Source organism: Epinephelus moara, chromosome 8 (genome assembly GCF_006386435.1).
Source record: "Epinephelus moara isolate mb chromosome 8, YSFRI_EMoa_1.0, whole genome shotgun sequence".
NCBI classification, from domain to species: domain Eukaryota; kingdom Metazoa; phylum Chordata; class Actinopteri; order Perciformes; family Serranidae; genus Epinephelus; species Epinephelus moara.
In genome coordinates, this window is record NC_065513.1 from 18,004,663 (window position 1) to 18,018,081 (window position 13,419).

General features: G+C 43.8%; 1 protein-coding gene across 1 annotated transcript in view; it reads right to left on the reverse strand.

Moving 5' to 3' along the window:
- Window positions 1-1,111: 1,111 nt before the first annotated feature.
- Window positions 1,112-13,419, reverse strand: part of LOC126395033 (uncharacterized) — a 317,047-nt gene continuing 304,739 nt past the window's right edge. Inside the window, exons 10-15 of the mRNA XM_050052234.1 lie at window positions 12,580-12,692; window positions 11,992-12,040; window positions 7,562-7,674; window positions 5,354-5,467; window positions 4,486-4,920; window positions 1,112-3,794 (exon numbers count right to left, since the gene is read on the reverse strand). Coding sequence (XP_049908191.1) covers window positions 3,429-3,794; window positions 4,486-4,920; window positions 5,354-5,467; window positions 7,562-7,674; window positions 11,992-12,040; window positions 12,580-12,692 — 1,190 coding nt within the window. The 3' untranslated portion in view covers window positions 1,112-3,428. The remainder of the gene's footprint in view (window positions 3,795-4,485; window positions 4,921-5,353; window positions 5,468-7,561; window positions 7,675-11,991; window positions 12,041-12,579; window positions 12,693-13,419) is intronic.

The following is a 13,419-nucleotide window of genomic DNA, read 5'->3' on the forward strand; positions in this document are numbered from 1 at the left end:
GACACTTTCTGTCTAGTTCTCCATTAGTCTGTGTTTCAGCTCGCATGCAACGTCAATGTGACAAAAGCCTCTTTAACGCCAGAAAAGCTGCAGTAGCCAAAGTATTGAATGTTTCTCCTCAGGAAATCATATCAATTTCATTGCGTCGACTGCAGAGGTCAGCTTTGAGGATCAAATTTTTGCCATTTTAATACCAGCGATGACATTTCCCTGCACGCCAGCCGTTCCAACATCTATCCTTCCCCTCCCTCCCTCCCTGTGAGAACAACAGTTCTAAAGGCCGTTTATATACAGGACAAGTTCTGTATGATCTGTCACATTCATCTCTATTTCCCATTCACCACAGGGCATTTGAACCACATCAGAATCTATTACCACCATGCAGATTCAGCCCCTGCTGACAATACAAATCATGATAAGATGGAGCAGTGACTCCATAAACACCCTTGCTTATATATATTACACCATATGAGCTGGGCTGGATAGCGGATCCCACTTGTCTTCTCTATGTGATCGTATATTTATATGGATGGACTAAAGATACGGATATCATTACATCTCTGTCTGTCTTTAACCTGTGTCTGTTACCGCCCCATTCAGGCAATAGATATAAATAGTTGTGTGTGTATATGTGTGTGTGTTTATCTGCGGGAGCATCCATCACTCGGCAGTAGGAGTTCCAAATCAGCTGCTTGTGAGGAGAGATTTATGCTGTAATGCATCAAATCAACAGACCTTTACAGTAAAATATGATTTTATCAATAGGCCAGATCAATAGTGCATGCAAGACGCTGTGTAATTATTACGAAGGTCCGTATCAATAAAACTGTCACGCATGACCTCCTGCCAAAGGCTATGGAGCTGGGAGTCACAGACAGTTGAAGAAAGGTTTGCGTCGTGGTACTGAGATGTTTGATTACCTGTACATAAGGTCATATCGGTGATCCACCATAACTCATCTGGGACGAGATGAGAGCCAGGTGGGGAAAGTTTTAACAGCAGCTACAGACTACTGCATAGCAAAACATTTAAACCTACATGTATAGGATGCATTTTACCGACCAATTAATAGTACCAGGTATGTTTAAAAGCTGTCATTGTTGGGGAATTGTGTTTCCCTGCACCTCTGCAGACATTAGAGATTATAAATGATAGAGACGCGGATGACTGTCTTTACTGGAGTGAGGATCATTTGTCCTGAAGCAAGGCAATCCAAGAGTGGAAGAAAGACTGTCAAAAAGAGCTTTGTATTACACTGTAGTGGGAGCACTCTGCATTAACACACACACACACACACACACACACACGAAGAGTCACATACACACACATACAGTACACCAGAGAGAGAGCGTGAGGCAGGGACCAATGAGGCAGTTTATATCGGGATTTTGTTTCACAGCCACGGCCTCCTGGGAGAGAGGGGTCTGCCAATAACACTTAAGAGACAGAGCAGGAAAAGTAAGTGCTTTTATTACAGCTCATCACTCATGTAATTTCTGGCAGCATTTGTGATTACAGATCAAGTGATTGACTAACTACACATTCGGCGGCTGAGTTATGAACCGGGTGCCTACCATTCCAGCCCCGGCAGATTCTCTGTGTCAGCTGTAACTCATCCTCTCCCAGGGTGCTAAATCAAAGAGCACACTGCGGCCGGAAGAGTTAAATAATAACTTGAGCTTTATTGTAAATCTGTCAGAAATTAAACCTGCGCGGACGTCGTCTTGGCCCTGATGTTGTACTGCACGGGGTGAAGAGGCTGGATGGAGGGGATCAATAGAGGCCCAGATGGAGATATTGATGGATGACAGGTGAGGTGGGTGTGTGTGCGTGCGTGTGTTTGTGTACGGGTGTGTGCGTGTGTGTGCAAGGGGTGGGATTGAATCACCCTGGGGTTAGGTAGAGAGCACGGCTCAGGGTGTTTAATCGACAGGTCTCACCTTGAATCGATTGGCAGGAGTCTCGCAGGGCAAAGACGTGATACACACAACCAACACTTACTCACACACACCAAAACAAACTATAGGGAGTGTGGGAGACAATGGGGTGGAATGAGGGCGGATGTCTCAATGCCATTAGTATTGCATGCCTGTATGTAGTCAGTGTTGGGTTCAGTGCTCACGAAAGCAAATCTGAGACTCAATTTAAAAGTACATTTATTGTTTGACCCTCCTGGAGCAGCAAGTCAATACCCTTTTAAATACCTTTGTTTGGTTTACAAACTCAACATTAGCATCCTTTTTTACCTTTAAAAACTTGGGTCAAGGTAATTCATAACGTAAAGTCGGTGCTCAAAATGATTACGGCATTACTAGTGGTATTCGTTTGGATACATTGGCTACTGAGTGATGTGTCCACCCCAACGCTGCCAACATGTTGCCAAGTTATTGACAAAAGGTCCCTTTTGTTAAATGTACTGTGGATAATGAAAAAAACATTGCATGCGCCACTTATAATGAAACCCTGATCAGAGGAATTACCATGTGGTTGTGGTCTGCACTGTGGCAGAGAACCAGTTTGCATACACTGCAAAGCTAATGAAGGACCTCTGTTTAAGAAACATAACAAATAACACAAAAAAGAGCAAAGCAGAATCAAAGGAAGCTATGTTTCCTGTAACAATGCTGCTTTATTTTAAGAAACCTCATCATATAGTTTTATCTCTGCAATAACTCCTCACACTCAAAAGAGGCATAGTAGCATGCACATGTGATTCATACTGCGGAGACGCCATGAAAACACTCTACCGTGAAATGTCTTACAAGAGGCCAAGATCTGAGGGCACTTTGTCCTTAATAAACAACATACTGTAAGTACTAAAACGAATGCAGCTTGGTAGTATGTAGTAATGCGTAGGGTAAAAAAGAAAAGAAGAAGCAAATATTCAACCCTCTGAAGTTATGTTAAAATGTGCTGATTCAAGGCCTCCGCAGCTCCTACATGCAGCTTTCACTGGAAGACCAAAGTCTAATGTTTTCAGATGATGTCAAGGTTCATGAGTATCGTTGACTGAGATGATTGTAAGAGGAGTATATTTGCCAAATCACAGTGTGGGGTAAAGTGGAGCCCATTAATGCTGATCTGGAGTCTGCTTTGGAGGGCTCTTACAGAGTAAAAGAGACATTTTGTCAGTCACCTTGGAGCCACAAGTATTTAGCTTTGAATGCGGCCTAAAGTAAAGTATTATTAAGTAGATAATAGAGTGCACATTCTCTCTGTATGGTCTGTCATTTCTGGAGGCTTTTGGGTAAAAATGCTTTTGATGCTGATGACTTTATGGATAAGCTGTCTATTATCTGGGTGGCTACACAATGAATATTTGGTATTTTGATTCCAAATAGTTCACACAACCTGAAATAAAATGATGAATACACATTTTAAACACTGTACATAAATTCTGCTGGCAGACAGACCTGGATCTTTGGTTCTTATAGATTCTTCCGAGAAGTGCTAAAGGAAGAAACCACTCTTCTGTGTGTAGGACAGTACCTGAATAGTTCAGAAGAGGAAGGAGTTGAAGAAAGAGAGGTTTCAACTTGTGGTCCTGGGTGGAAGAAAGGGGAGGACATCTGAGCATGCTGTCCAGGGCTCAGATGGGGTGAAGAATTGCAAATCGGAGACCTGAGGCCAGAGTGCGGTCTAATTCTTGAACGGTGACAAGAGGCTACACTCTGATCCGCGGGACTTGGAGTTCTCTGAGGAGGTCTGGGTTTGGGTTTGAGCCTGGGACTCTGCAAAATGCTGCTGTAACTTCCAGACTTTTGGACCAGTTTGGTCAGATGTGCGGATCTCTCCTAACGAGACAAAGACATTTGAGAAAAGAAAAGATGTAAAAACAGCCTACTTTGTCCTGAGAATTTGACTTCAAAGTTGCTGGGGAAATTACCTGAGGCTATACTGTAAAAGCAAACTTCCAGACTCAAAAGGTAAAGTCCTATCTTGATGAATAAATAAATAAATTAAAGACCTCATCTTCATGATTACACAATATATCAATGTTCTCTAAGAAGACGATTCCTTTTTCTGCATTCGATCCGTCTCAAGGGAATATAAAGGCTTTTTAACTTCATTGTTAAGTGCTTACTGTTTGTAAATTACTGTTCTTGCAGCAGTCCATTACTAAAGTCACACCTCAAGCCTGCCAACCAGTTAATGTATACTTGCATCTTTAATCTCAGCCAAAGTGATTCAATACTGCCTCTCGGAGTACAAAACCACTTAGCTCTCTCAGGCATGTTGTGGAACGGACATTCATAGTAAGTATAACAAATAAGGGGTTGAGGGCCAGCAGCCTGGTGACGTCACTGGGTCATCTGGATGTTTCCATTCACTCTCTGCTGTCTAAACAAAGCAACAGCGATCTTTGGATTGTACTAAGTGAGACAAAGTGGTGAAAGAAAAAAAAATAATACTTGCAAACCTAGATGATGGTGACAAGCTTACCCATTAAGATTTTTTCTTTGTGATAACTCCATTAACACTCACCTTCTGAGCCTCATCTAAAACTCTGCCATGAGCTTGCTGTCCCGTCAGTAGCCAGGGTAAACTGCTGGCAGCAGGCCTGCACTGCTCTCCCTCTGACCTGGGTAAAACATACAAAGTGGTGAAGACTACATCTCTGCTTCTACGTGGCTCTTTCATCGACTCCCATGGCCCCGCTGTCCTGTAACTCTCTCTCTCATCCCCTTGGTCGGATTTGATTGATGAGCGGCCATTTCCTCTCCTGTCCATCCCCGTTGAAGACCTGGCAATGGCAGATGCTGAATCGTGTAACGCTCCATCTCTCTCATCTTTGTTTGGTCTTTCTTCATGTCTTTCTTCTTCCTCAGCACTCTCACTTTCTTCATCCTTCGCCTGCTCCTCAGAGCCCTCTGGTCTCTCTAGACCGTGAAGCAGCTTGTGGTGAACCTGTCTGGTGTCCTGTCAAGAGGATACAAAATATCTTTTTAGGTTGTTCTAATTGTAACGCAAGCAGCCTAACTGTGCAGTCAGAGCAGATGACAGATGACATTTCAAAGCAGGTATTTAACTATACCAAACGATATAATCTGTGATAAACTGCAGCCGTGGGCTGATTTGTAAACTTTAAACCAATTCACTTAAAATGCGTATCTGAGAACCAAACCTCTACTTTGCCAACAAAGCTTACACTGAAACTGATGCAGCATTAATGCTCACTGTGACTTAGTCATTGTGTAAATTTCTAGGCAGGCGTTGTGACATTTCACAAAAATGTGTTACTTTTTTCAGTGATCTCAACCACAGGGGATTACAGTTTGAAATTGAGTAATTACATGACAATCACTAATCCCATTAACGTTCCATTTAAGGTTTGGCCTGTTTGCTGTCTTACCAGGAGTTTGATGGAGGGCTGATATAAGTTTCCTCCCTGTGCGTTCACTGGAGAAACAGGTCCAGGACGTGTTAGCTTGGCGCGGTCCTGGAGGATTGCGGAGGCCTTTAGCCTCTACCAAAACAAGAGAAATGCGCCTCTCAGTAGCAATAAAAACCTGTTTCTGTGACAAGAAATGCACCTCCTGGTAACTCAAAAAGATTTCTAATTTATGGGCTGCGCTAACATCAGCCACTGGTGAGCCTACATTCGGGAAGCTGGATTTTGTTTGGAGTTGGAGGGTGTGCGAATGCCACGATTTGACTGTGACGATGAGACCTCTGGACTGCTGTGTACAGTCACTGGGGCTATGCTACAGTTTGATGGTCAGTATATCCCTCCAAAATTTTGGATGACTGCTTGTGAAACTGTTATCTCCTTTTCTACCTCCAATATAATGAGCAATGTAACTAATTACTTTTGCTCTTGAATAACTAGTTAAGTAATAGAGAGACAAATATTTCATGAGAAACTGATTAAGCTTTTTAAGGAACATATCCAACACTGGACCTACTGTGTCCAATGTTTATCCCCTCCAGTGGTGCAGTAGTTACAATGCATGTATGTGTGTATATGCATGTTGCATGTGTACATGTGGAGGTGAGAGAAATGCCCTGGTAAGGTTGTCTTCACCAGTGCACAGTGTAATTCTAATTGGCTTTATTAGGGGGCTTAAATCTAATACCAGCTCTGTGAGCTGCCTTAGGCTGTGTGTGTGTGTGTGTGTATGTGCGTGCACCTCTGTTTTCTGTGTAACAGACATGAGTAGATGGACTAACACCGTAATAAAACTACATTCCATCCTCTGCCTCAGCCTGGTGCGGTGTGTTTCTCCAGTCCGAGAGCAGAGCCTCAGTCAATAGCCAAATACAGCATTTAGTCCAATGAAGTCCAATGAAGCAGCAGCACTGTAGCACCAGATGTAATGATACAGACTTAAGGCAAGAGAAAAGCTGCATGAAACTGCACCGCAACATTTGACCCCATTTAAAAACTTGATACCAATTAGAGAGTTCTGGGAGTAAATAATTTAAGAGACCGCTCTCACTGAACACACACAAATAATTTTACGGGCATGCACACATGTATGCATGAACGTGCATGTGCATCGACACAATCTCACGCATTAACCTATGAACATATACGCACACTCCTGTGCACGCACGCACATGCACGTGCACACACACACATAGATTCCACTATGCTCTGGAAACAGACTTCTTAATGAAGCCTTCCCCAAGTGAAAGTAGAGCAGAAATACATACTGGCCCATTTCTGCCTTCAGTTCACCCTCCTCTCCTCACTCTCCCTCTCTCCCTTACCTTCTCCACATCATTTGTTTTATTCATGTTTCGTTGTCTTTCTCTGTTGTCTCAATGAGTTAAATCACAACCCCTAATTTATGGCTACAGGCAAAGACACTTCTACAAACAAACTGGCTGATGAGAGGGGATGACTGAAAACATACGCGCCGAGCGGTGTGTGTAAATCTTAAAATGTCTGTTACTGTCTTTTTATCTATGGTTATTTACATAAGAAATGACAACGTGCGTAAAAGAATGGCTCTGATGCAAAATGAAAAAGGCTGTGCGCTGGAGGAGAGGGAAAGTGTGTGTGTGAGAGAGAGGGAGGGAGGGAGGGGGGGAGTAAATCCAGTGACACTGAGTGGGGAGCACTCAGGTGTGGTGAGAGGATTATACAAAAACCCTGAGTATGAATGACAGTAAACACCTGAATGACAGAGAGACTGGGAGGGGCGGGAGGTTGTGAGTGTGTGTGTGGCTCTGGGTGACAGTTTAGTGGTCCTCACTGATATTCGGAGAGGTGAATATATTCGCCACTTAATGCAGTAAGGGCTGTGCTGTTTACTCAAGTGCAACTTGTTATATTGTATCATTCATTGCTGATATGTTGATTCACAGCATGTATAAAGAAACTGAAACAATGAATGGAAGAGGATTTGAGAAGCAAACAATGGGTGCGTGGGAATGAGGATGTCAACAAGGCAGGCAGGGAGTGTGGAAGAGGAAGATATCAATCAGGAGCAATCCACTGAAAGAGTTAGGGGGCTGTCGAGTTAGCAAGTGAGTTACAGATTGAGCTATACAGTATGCAAGTAAGTCAATAAAAGGGCTATAGAGCAAGAAAGAGGAGGTATGTTTATCTTACTTGCACTGTGTTTTCTTTCTCTGTGTGCTCCGTCGGTAGGGGATTGCTGACAAGGTCTTCGAAGCGAGCTTCAGTTTCTGAGCGAGCACATTCTCTGTTCTCCTCTCTGCTCCCTGAAACACAAACACACCTCTCAGCACCTCCAATCAACACTTTGAAGGCCTTTTATTGTCTCCTTTAATCCAATCTATTGCTCGTGGTTCTTTATGTCATGACTTTTCAGTTGCCATGTCGCTATTTAAACATTGTGTGAAGAGAGAGCAGGAGAGAGTGGGTCAATTTCTATTGCTGTGCAACTGAGAAAGCTGAAGGCAAACTATCTTATGCTGCATTATCAATACGACCCTGCTGATTGTTTTTAACTTGCATGGTTAAGTTGTATAAAAAGCTGATTTTTTGCCAGCCATTAGAAGGAGTGCCAAAACATTCGCCCCCTCTCGTGGAATGCTCAAATGCGTTTTTAACCTTTGGCTTTAGGTTAAATTCAGAAGAGAGCAATGCATGTCGATTCCTAGATCTGCTCTTAGTGAAATCCCTCACCTCTAGAGCTATATCACTGTACAGCGCTGACTCTACATGAAGCGTGACCCCGTTTCCCCCACGGCGACCCCCTCCTTCCCTTCACAGCCTTGGAAGATAGAGGAGCACAGGGGAAAGGCATGCCAAGGCAGTAGACACTTTTAAGCAAAGATTAAAGGTTTTTCTTTTTAATCAGTCATTTGGCAGCGATGTTAGCATTTCACCCTAGTGCGGCTAAGGATCAATTTTTAATGTTGCTGTGCAGAGAGCAGACAGGGTGATTGGCAAGAGAGAAGCTATTTACAAAGGATCTATTTACAAATTTTCCATAGAAATATGCAGAGGGCACAATTGACATCTCTTACAGAATTTTAAATGAGCCCTCTCCCTTTTTTCACTTCGTCACGAGGCACGACCTCTCTGAGCCCCTGATGATCACTGCTATGTGTGTGTGTGTGTGTGTGTGTGTGTGTGTGTGTGTGTGTGTGTGTGTGTGTGAGTACATGTGTTCTCTCACATGTGTCTCACATGTAAGAATAATAAAAGAATCTACACCTCTCCCTTGTGTTGCATTGTGTTACATTTCTCCGTGTTGTGCTGCCAGGGGCTGGGTAACTAGGTCAATCAACCCTGGTGTAAACACATCACAAGAATCCACGAAGAACATGCTAATGACAATGACTCTTTTTTAATTTTATATCTCTACTTTACCTACTCTTCTATGCCACAATAAAGCTGGATATATACAGTATAACTCCTTGAGGGATGTCGAGTTAAGCTTGTGTATATCTAAGGAGAAGTAGGTAGCAGGTAGCTTGCTTGCATACATATTGGGTGCACTTAAGTGCTGTGTGCCCTCCTCAATAACAACTACAGCAAAAGTCTAAAATAAAAAGTTATGACCACGGACTGGACACAACCCTACACAAAAGATGGCGGACAATTGAAACTTCAGACCCACTCAAGTTCATGTTTTGACAGGCCTGACGCCGCTGTCTCCTCATGCGTCAGTCTTCATATCCTTCCATCCGTCTGTCCGTCCATCATCCATCCATCCATCCATCCATCCGTTATCCAACCACCCATTCATTCATGTAGTCAACCAGCCTTCCAGCCGTCCAACCCACACACCATTGATCCAATGATTGACCCTGCACTGGGGTGGATCAATACTCTCTTAAATGGCATCATTGTGAGCGCTTAAGCACAATGGCCAGGCGTTGTTTGTGCAGTTCATTTCCAAGGTAGCAAGGCTGTGCGGGGCTCTAACCCGAGTCAACTCTCTTTTCTCCTCCACTTATGTGATCACAGCAAAACAGAAAAGAGGGGGCACTGAGCAGCGAGCATCCTGTACACATGCACCAAAAGGGGCAGTGGTCCATGCAAAACTACTTGTAATGACTCATGACTATTAGATGCTTCAGATAAAGATGCCCGCAGATGCAGCAGGTTTACAGACACATAAGCGTACTGTTACACGCCCAAGTAGACAGACGAGAGTAATAGCATACATTCAAACATTTATAGATGAAAGAAGTCATGCGTGACGGTGCAGATCAACATAATGAGTGTAAAGTTAAACTGAACCAAGTCACATCAGACACACACACTTCATCTCCTCTTCAACCTCAAATAACTCTAATATTACTCTTTGTAAGTAATGTATTTTGTAGAAAACATTACAGTAGATGACTGCAGTGAAGATAGAACTTAAACAATATGAACCTGGAGGAGCAGTGGTATTCAGTAGACTTATGTTCAGTATATCACTGTGAAGCCTATTGTGGCTTAGTGTGCATACAGAAACCCTGTTGGGTTAGAGCTGGGGCCGGGTCTTGGCATTAAATGACTGGGACTCTGACAAGTCTCAGAGTTCTGTCACTGCGGTTCACAGGTCTTGTTAGCCAAGGTGTCGGCAGGGGTGGAAATGACTGTGTGTGAGTGTGCTGGTGTGTGTATGTGTGTGTGTGAGGTGAACATTAGACAGCACTCCTACCTCCACCTCCTCACCTGACACCAGCAATAAAACTAAACAGGCCAAGGTGCTATGCTGTGTTTGTAAGTGAGTGTGTGCGGACGCGCACATGAGGAAAAAGAAAAAGGTGGGGGCATGTGCGCTAGAGGGTAGTTGCTGCTGTCACCAATTTGCCGGGGCCTCTAGACGGGAGTAGGAGCAAGGTGACGGAGCTGTGGCTTGATAAACACAGAAGCCCTGCTTCGATTTCCCATCCAGTCCACTTTGGAAACACATGGCTCTTCCTGGGCGCTCTTGGCCCGAGGAAGAAGGAGGAGGAGGAGGAAGGGGGCAAAAGGGGCGGAGGGGAGGAAGAAGGAGAGCCACAAGAGAGACATAGTGATGGGTGTGCAGCGAGGGAGAATATAGCAGCCAGGAAGAAGGTTGAGAGAAGGAGTGATAGGGGAGGAGGCAGAGTATGTGGTAGAGATAGGAAGAGGGTAGAAAGGGGTGACAGGTCTGGTTGGATCAGGTGTATTGACTTCTAAATAGGTGACAGACTTTCTGTGCCTTCTCAGACAGACAACATGGAGAGAAAGTGAAAGAAAGATTAAGAAAGGAGAGGAAAAATGAAAAAGAGAGGGATGTGAGAGGTTTGAGTGATCCTCTAAACAACTTATACTTAAAGAAAGAGTGAAAACACACCCTTTCAGCTCCTCTTCTTAGTCCCCCTCTCTCAATCTTTCACTCTCCCGTTCCCTTCACTTCTTCCCTTTTTGCTTGAAAACAACTTGCAGTGTTCCGCCTTTCAACTGACATCAGAAGTTTAAAGACCAGCTCCAGTTGGAGGAGCAGAGGAGTGTCAGCGAGGGAGGTGAGGCACCAAACTCCCCTCTAACCCCCTAGAGAGTTAAGGAGATCACATTTTAACCCCCCCCCCACCACCACCAAACCCCACCCTGCCGCTCCTCTCCTCCATGCCTTAATACCAACATAAGAGGACAAGTGTGGGCTCTAAGCACCAGTGATCAAACACGAGCGGCTGCTGGTTGCGCTAGGCTCAGGACGGTTGGCCTAATAGGATTGGAAGCCCCCAGGTGAGCCAAAGGACACCTCCAATCAGCGTGATTAGCCAAAGGCTGAGCAGCAACAGCATCGAGTGATGTACAGTGCTAAAAGGATCACATGGGTTGTAGAGAATGCAAGCAAGTCATGGAGTGCAATGCCACGGTTGATGGTGCATGTCAAAGTTTTCTATGGGATTGATGTAGTTTGGAGTTGCATGCAGTTTAAATGTGTCAGAACGATCTTGAGATTTTGAGTGTTTGGTAATCATTATTAAGTTCAGAGAAGTGTGTGATGTGTGGAGCTGTGGAATAATCTCGTCTTTCTGGCTACTTATAAAAACACTGTATTTTGTATACATGTATGCACCCAGCCTTAATGCAAGACTTCACATGCACAAGCACATAGAAATGTGAGAGTCCCCATGCTGTCACCATCCACAAGTTCACTCACACATACATGTACGGACAAACACACACATACATTACACGCCCAGATACACACCCACCCACAGACGGCTTTTATAAACTCATCACATCCAAAAAACAATTACCAGAGACTGAGCTCATCACTGACTAAGCAAAAGTCATCCAGCGTGTAAAACACACAATATAATTAGCACACATCAAGCTGCTGTGTCCTACTGTGCATTAATGATGCTTCCCTCTGAAGTGAATTATGGTTTGATGAGTGAGAAAGTGAGTGAGGAGGGGCTTTGAGGAGGAGCAAGACATCATTTGGAGAAGAGGAAGAGATGCGAGATTGGAAGGAACAGGGGCGAGTAATAAGATGCAAAACCTGAATCTGACTGGTGTACTTTCAGTGATGCACTCTCATTGCCCCGAAAACAATTAATCAGGGAGATATAAACATTTAGGGATGGATTACTCACTTGTGGTGAGGGCCATCATGTGCCAGGTACCACAGGCCACATCACACACCTGCATAAAATGAAAAGTTTTAACACTTTAAAGCAGGGCAAGATTTAGAAGCACATACTGTATCAAGTATTAGATAACAACTCTTCCAGGATTTTTGGATTACGCTTAATTGAATGGATCTGTGATCAGAGAATTAATAAAAGTTTGTTTAATTTGTTGTAAACGATGAAGTGACCATTAAAGATTTGCTGTTTTCCAGGAAGTGTAAAGCCCACACTAAGTTTAGGTCTCAATTTAATTAGATTTTTAAAATTCATTTCTGGCATTTTGGACTTTTGGTTACACCCCGATCTGTGACGTTTTTATCAGCTGTGAAATTCTGCCGAGACATCATTGATTGGGGTGTGTTCAGGAGCGCTACATACTTTAAACCCACAGACAGCAGTGCAGACTCAGCCATATGCGATTCAGCGTGGACCCTTTAAGAATTTATGCATATCCAGCTAAAACTCATATACTCTGAAAATCCTGGGGCTTTCATCTACTTGAGACTTGAGGAGTCTGAAAACAAAATTTGTCCAGTCTTTTCTCATACACACCTTTTCGCCTGCCAGTGGAACAGGCCGCGGGGTCCAGAGCTTTTTGAGGCCTGGATGATCACTGATCCGGGATGCACACGGGATCTGACCCCAGAGAAGCAGCTCTCCTCCTGCTGGAGATTCGAACAAAGGGGCGAGATATTCAGACAGATACATCAGACATAAACACAATGTCACCTTGCCACATATTTTATGTCAAAAGTTTTATCTCAACTATGGGAAGTAAAATGAGCCTCATGAGGGCGTGTTGTTATGCTCTTCATATGTTCCTGACCTGCTCCAATGTAACACTAGACTGTGACTGTATGTCACTGATCATCTGGGACATGGCACTGTTAAAAAAAAGACATTTTGTTGTCATACTGGAAAAACACAGCTAAGTGCCAGAAGTGTCTCTCTTCATTCTACTGCTTTTCGACCAAGGCAGTTTGAGGCCTGGATCAGAGCCGGTGCCTAACCTCCGACCAGTTCTTCACATTTGACATGACAGCCAAACAACCAACACTCAGCCAGGAAAACTGGTTCCAGATTGGCACAGATACTTTGCTGGTATAGAACTGAGAACTGCTTATGTCAGGGGTTGAGGTCGAGATTATTGTTACCAACAAGACCAACTAAAACATTGTAACCACCATGTTTAAAAAACAGATCTTTAGTATGGACGTCTCCTTCCATGGTGATCCATGGAAGAAATTCAAAATAAACTCGGGGGAGCTTCACAAACGAAACCAGTGTTTCAGCATATGCGATGCGAGTACAGTAACCAAAAGAGGGACTTTGGCGAAGTGGCAATGGTCAGCCACGGAGAAATCCCCATTCTGATGTACTTGACTTGGTTCT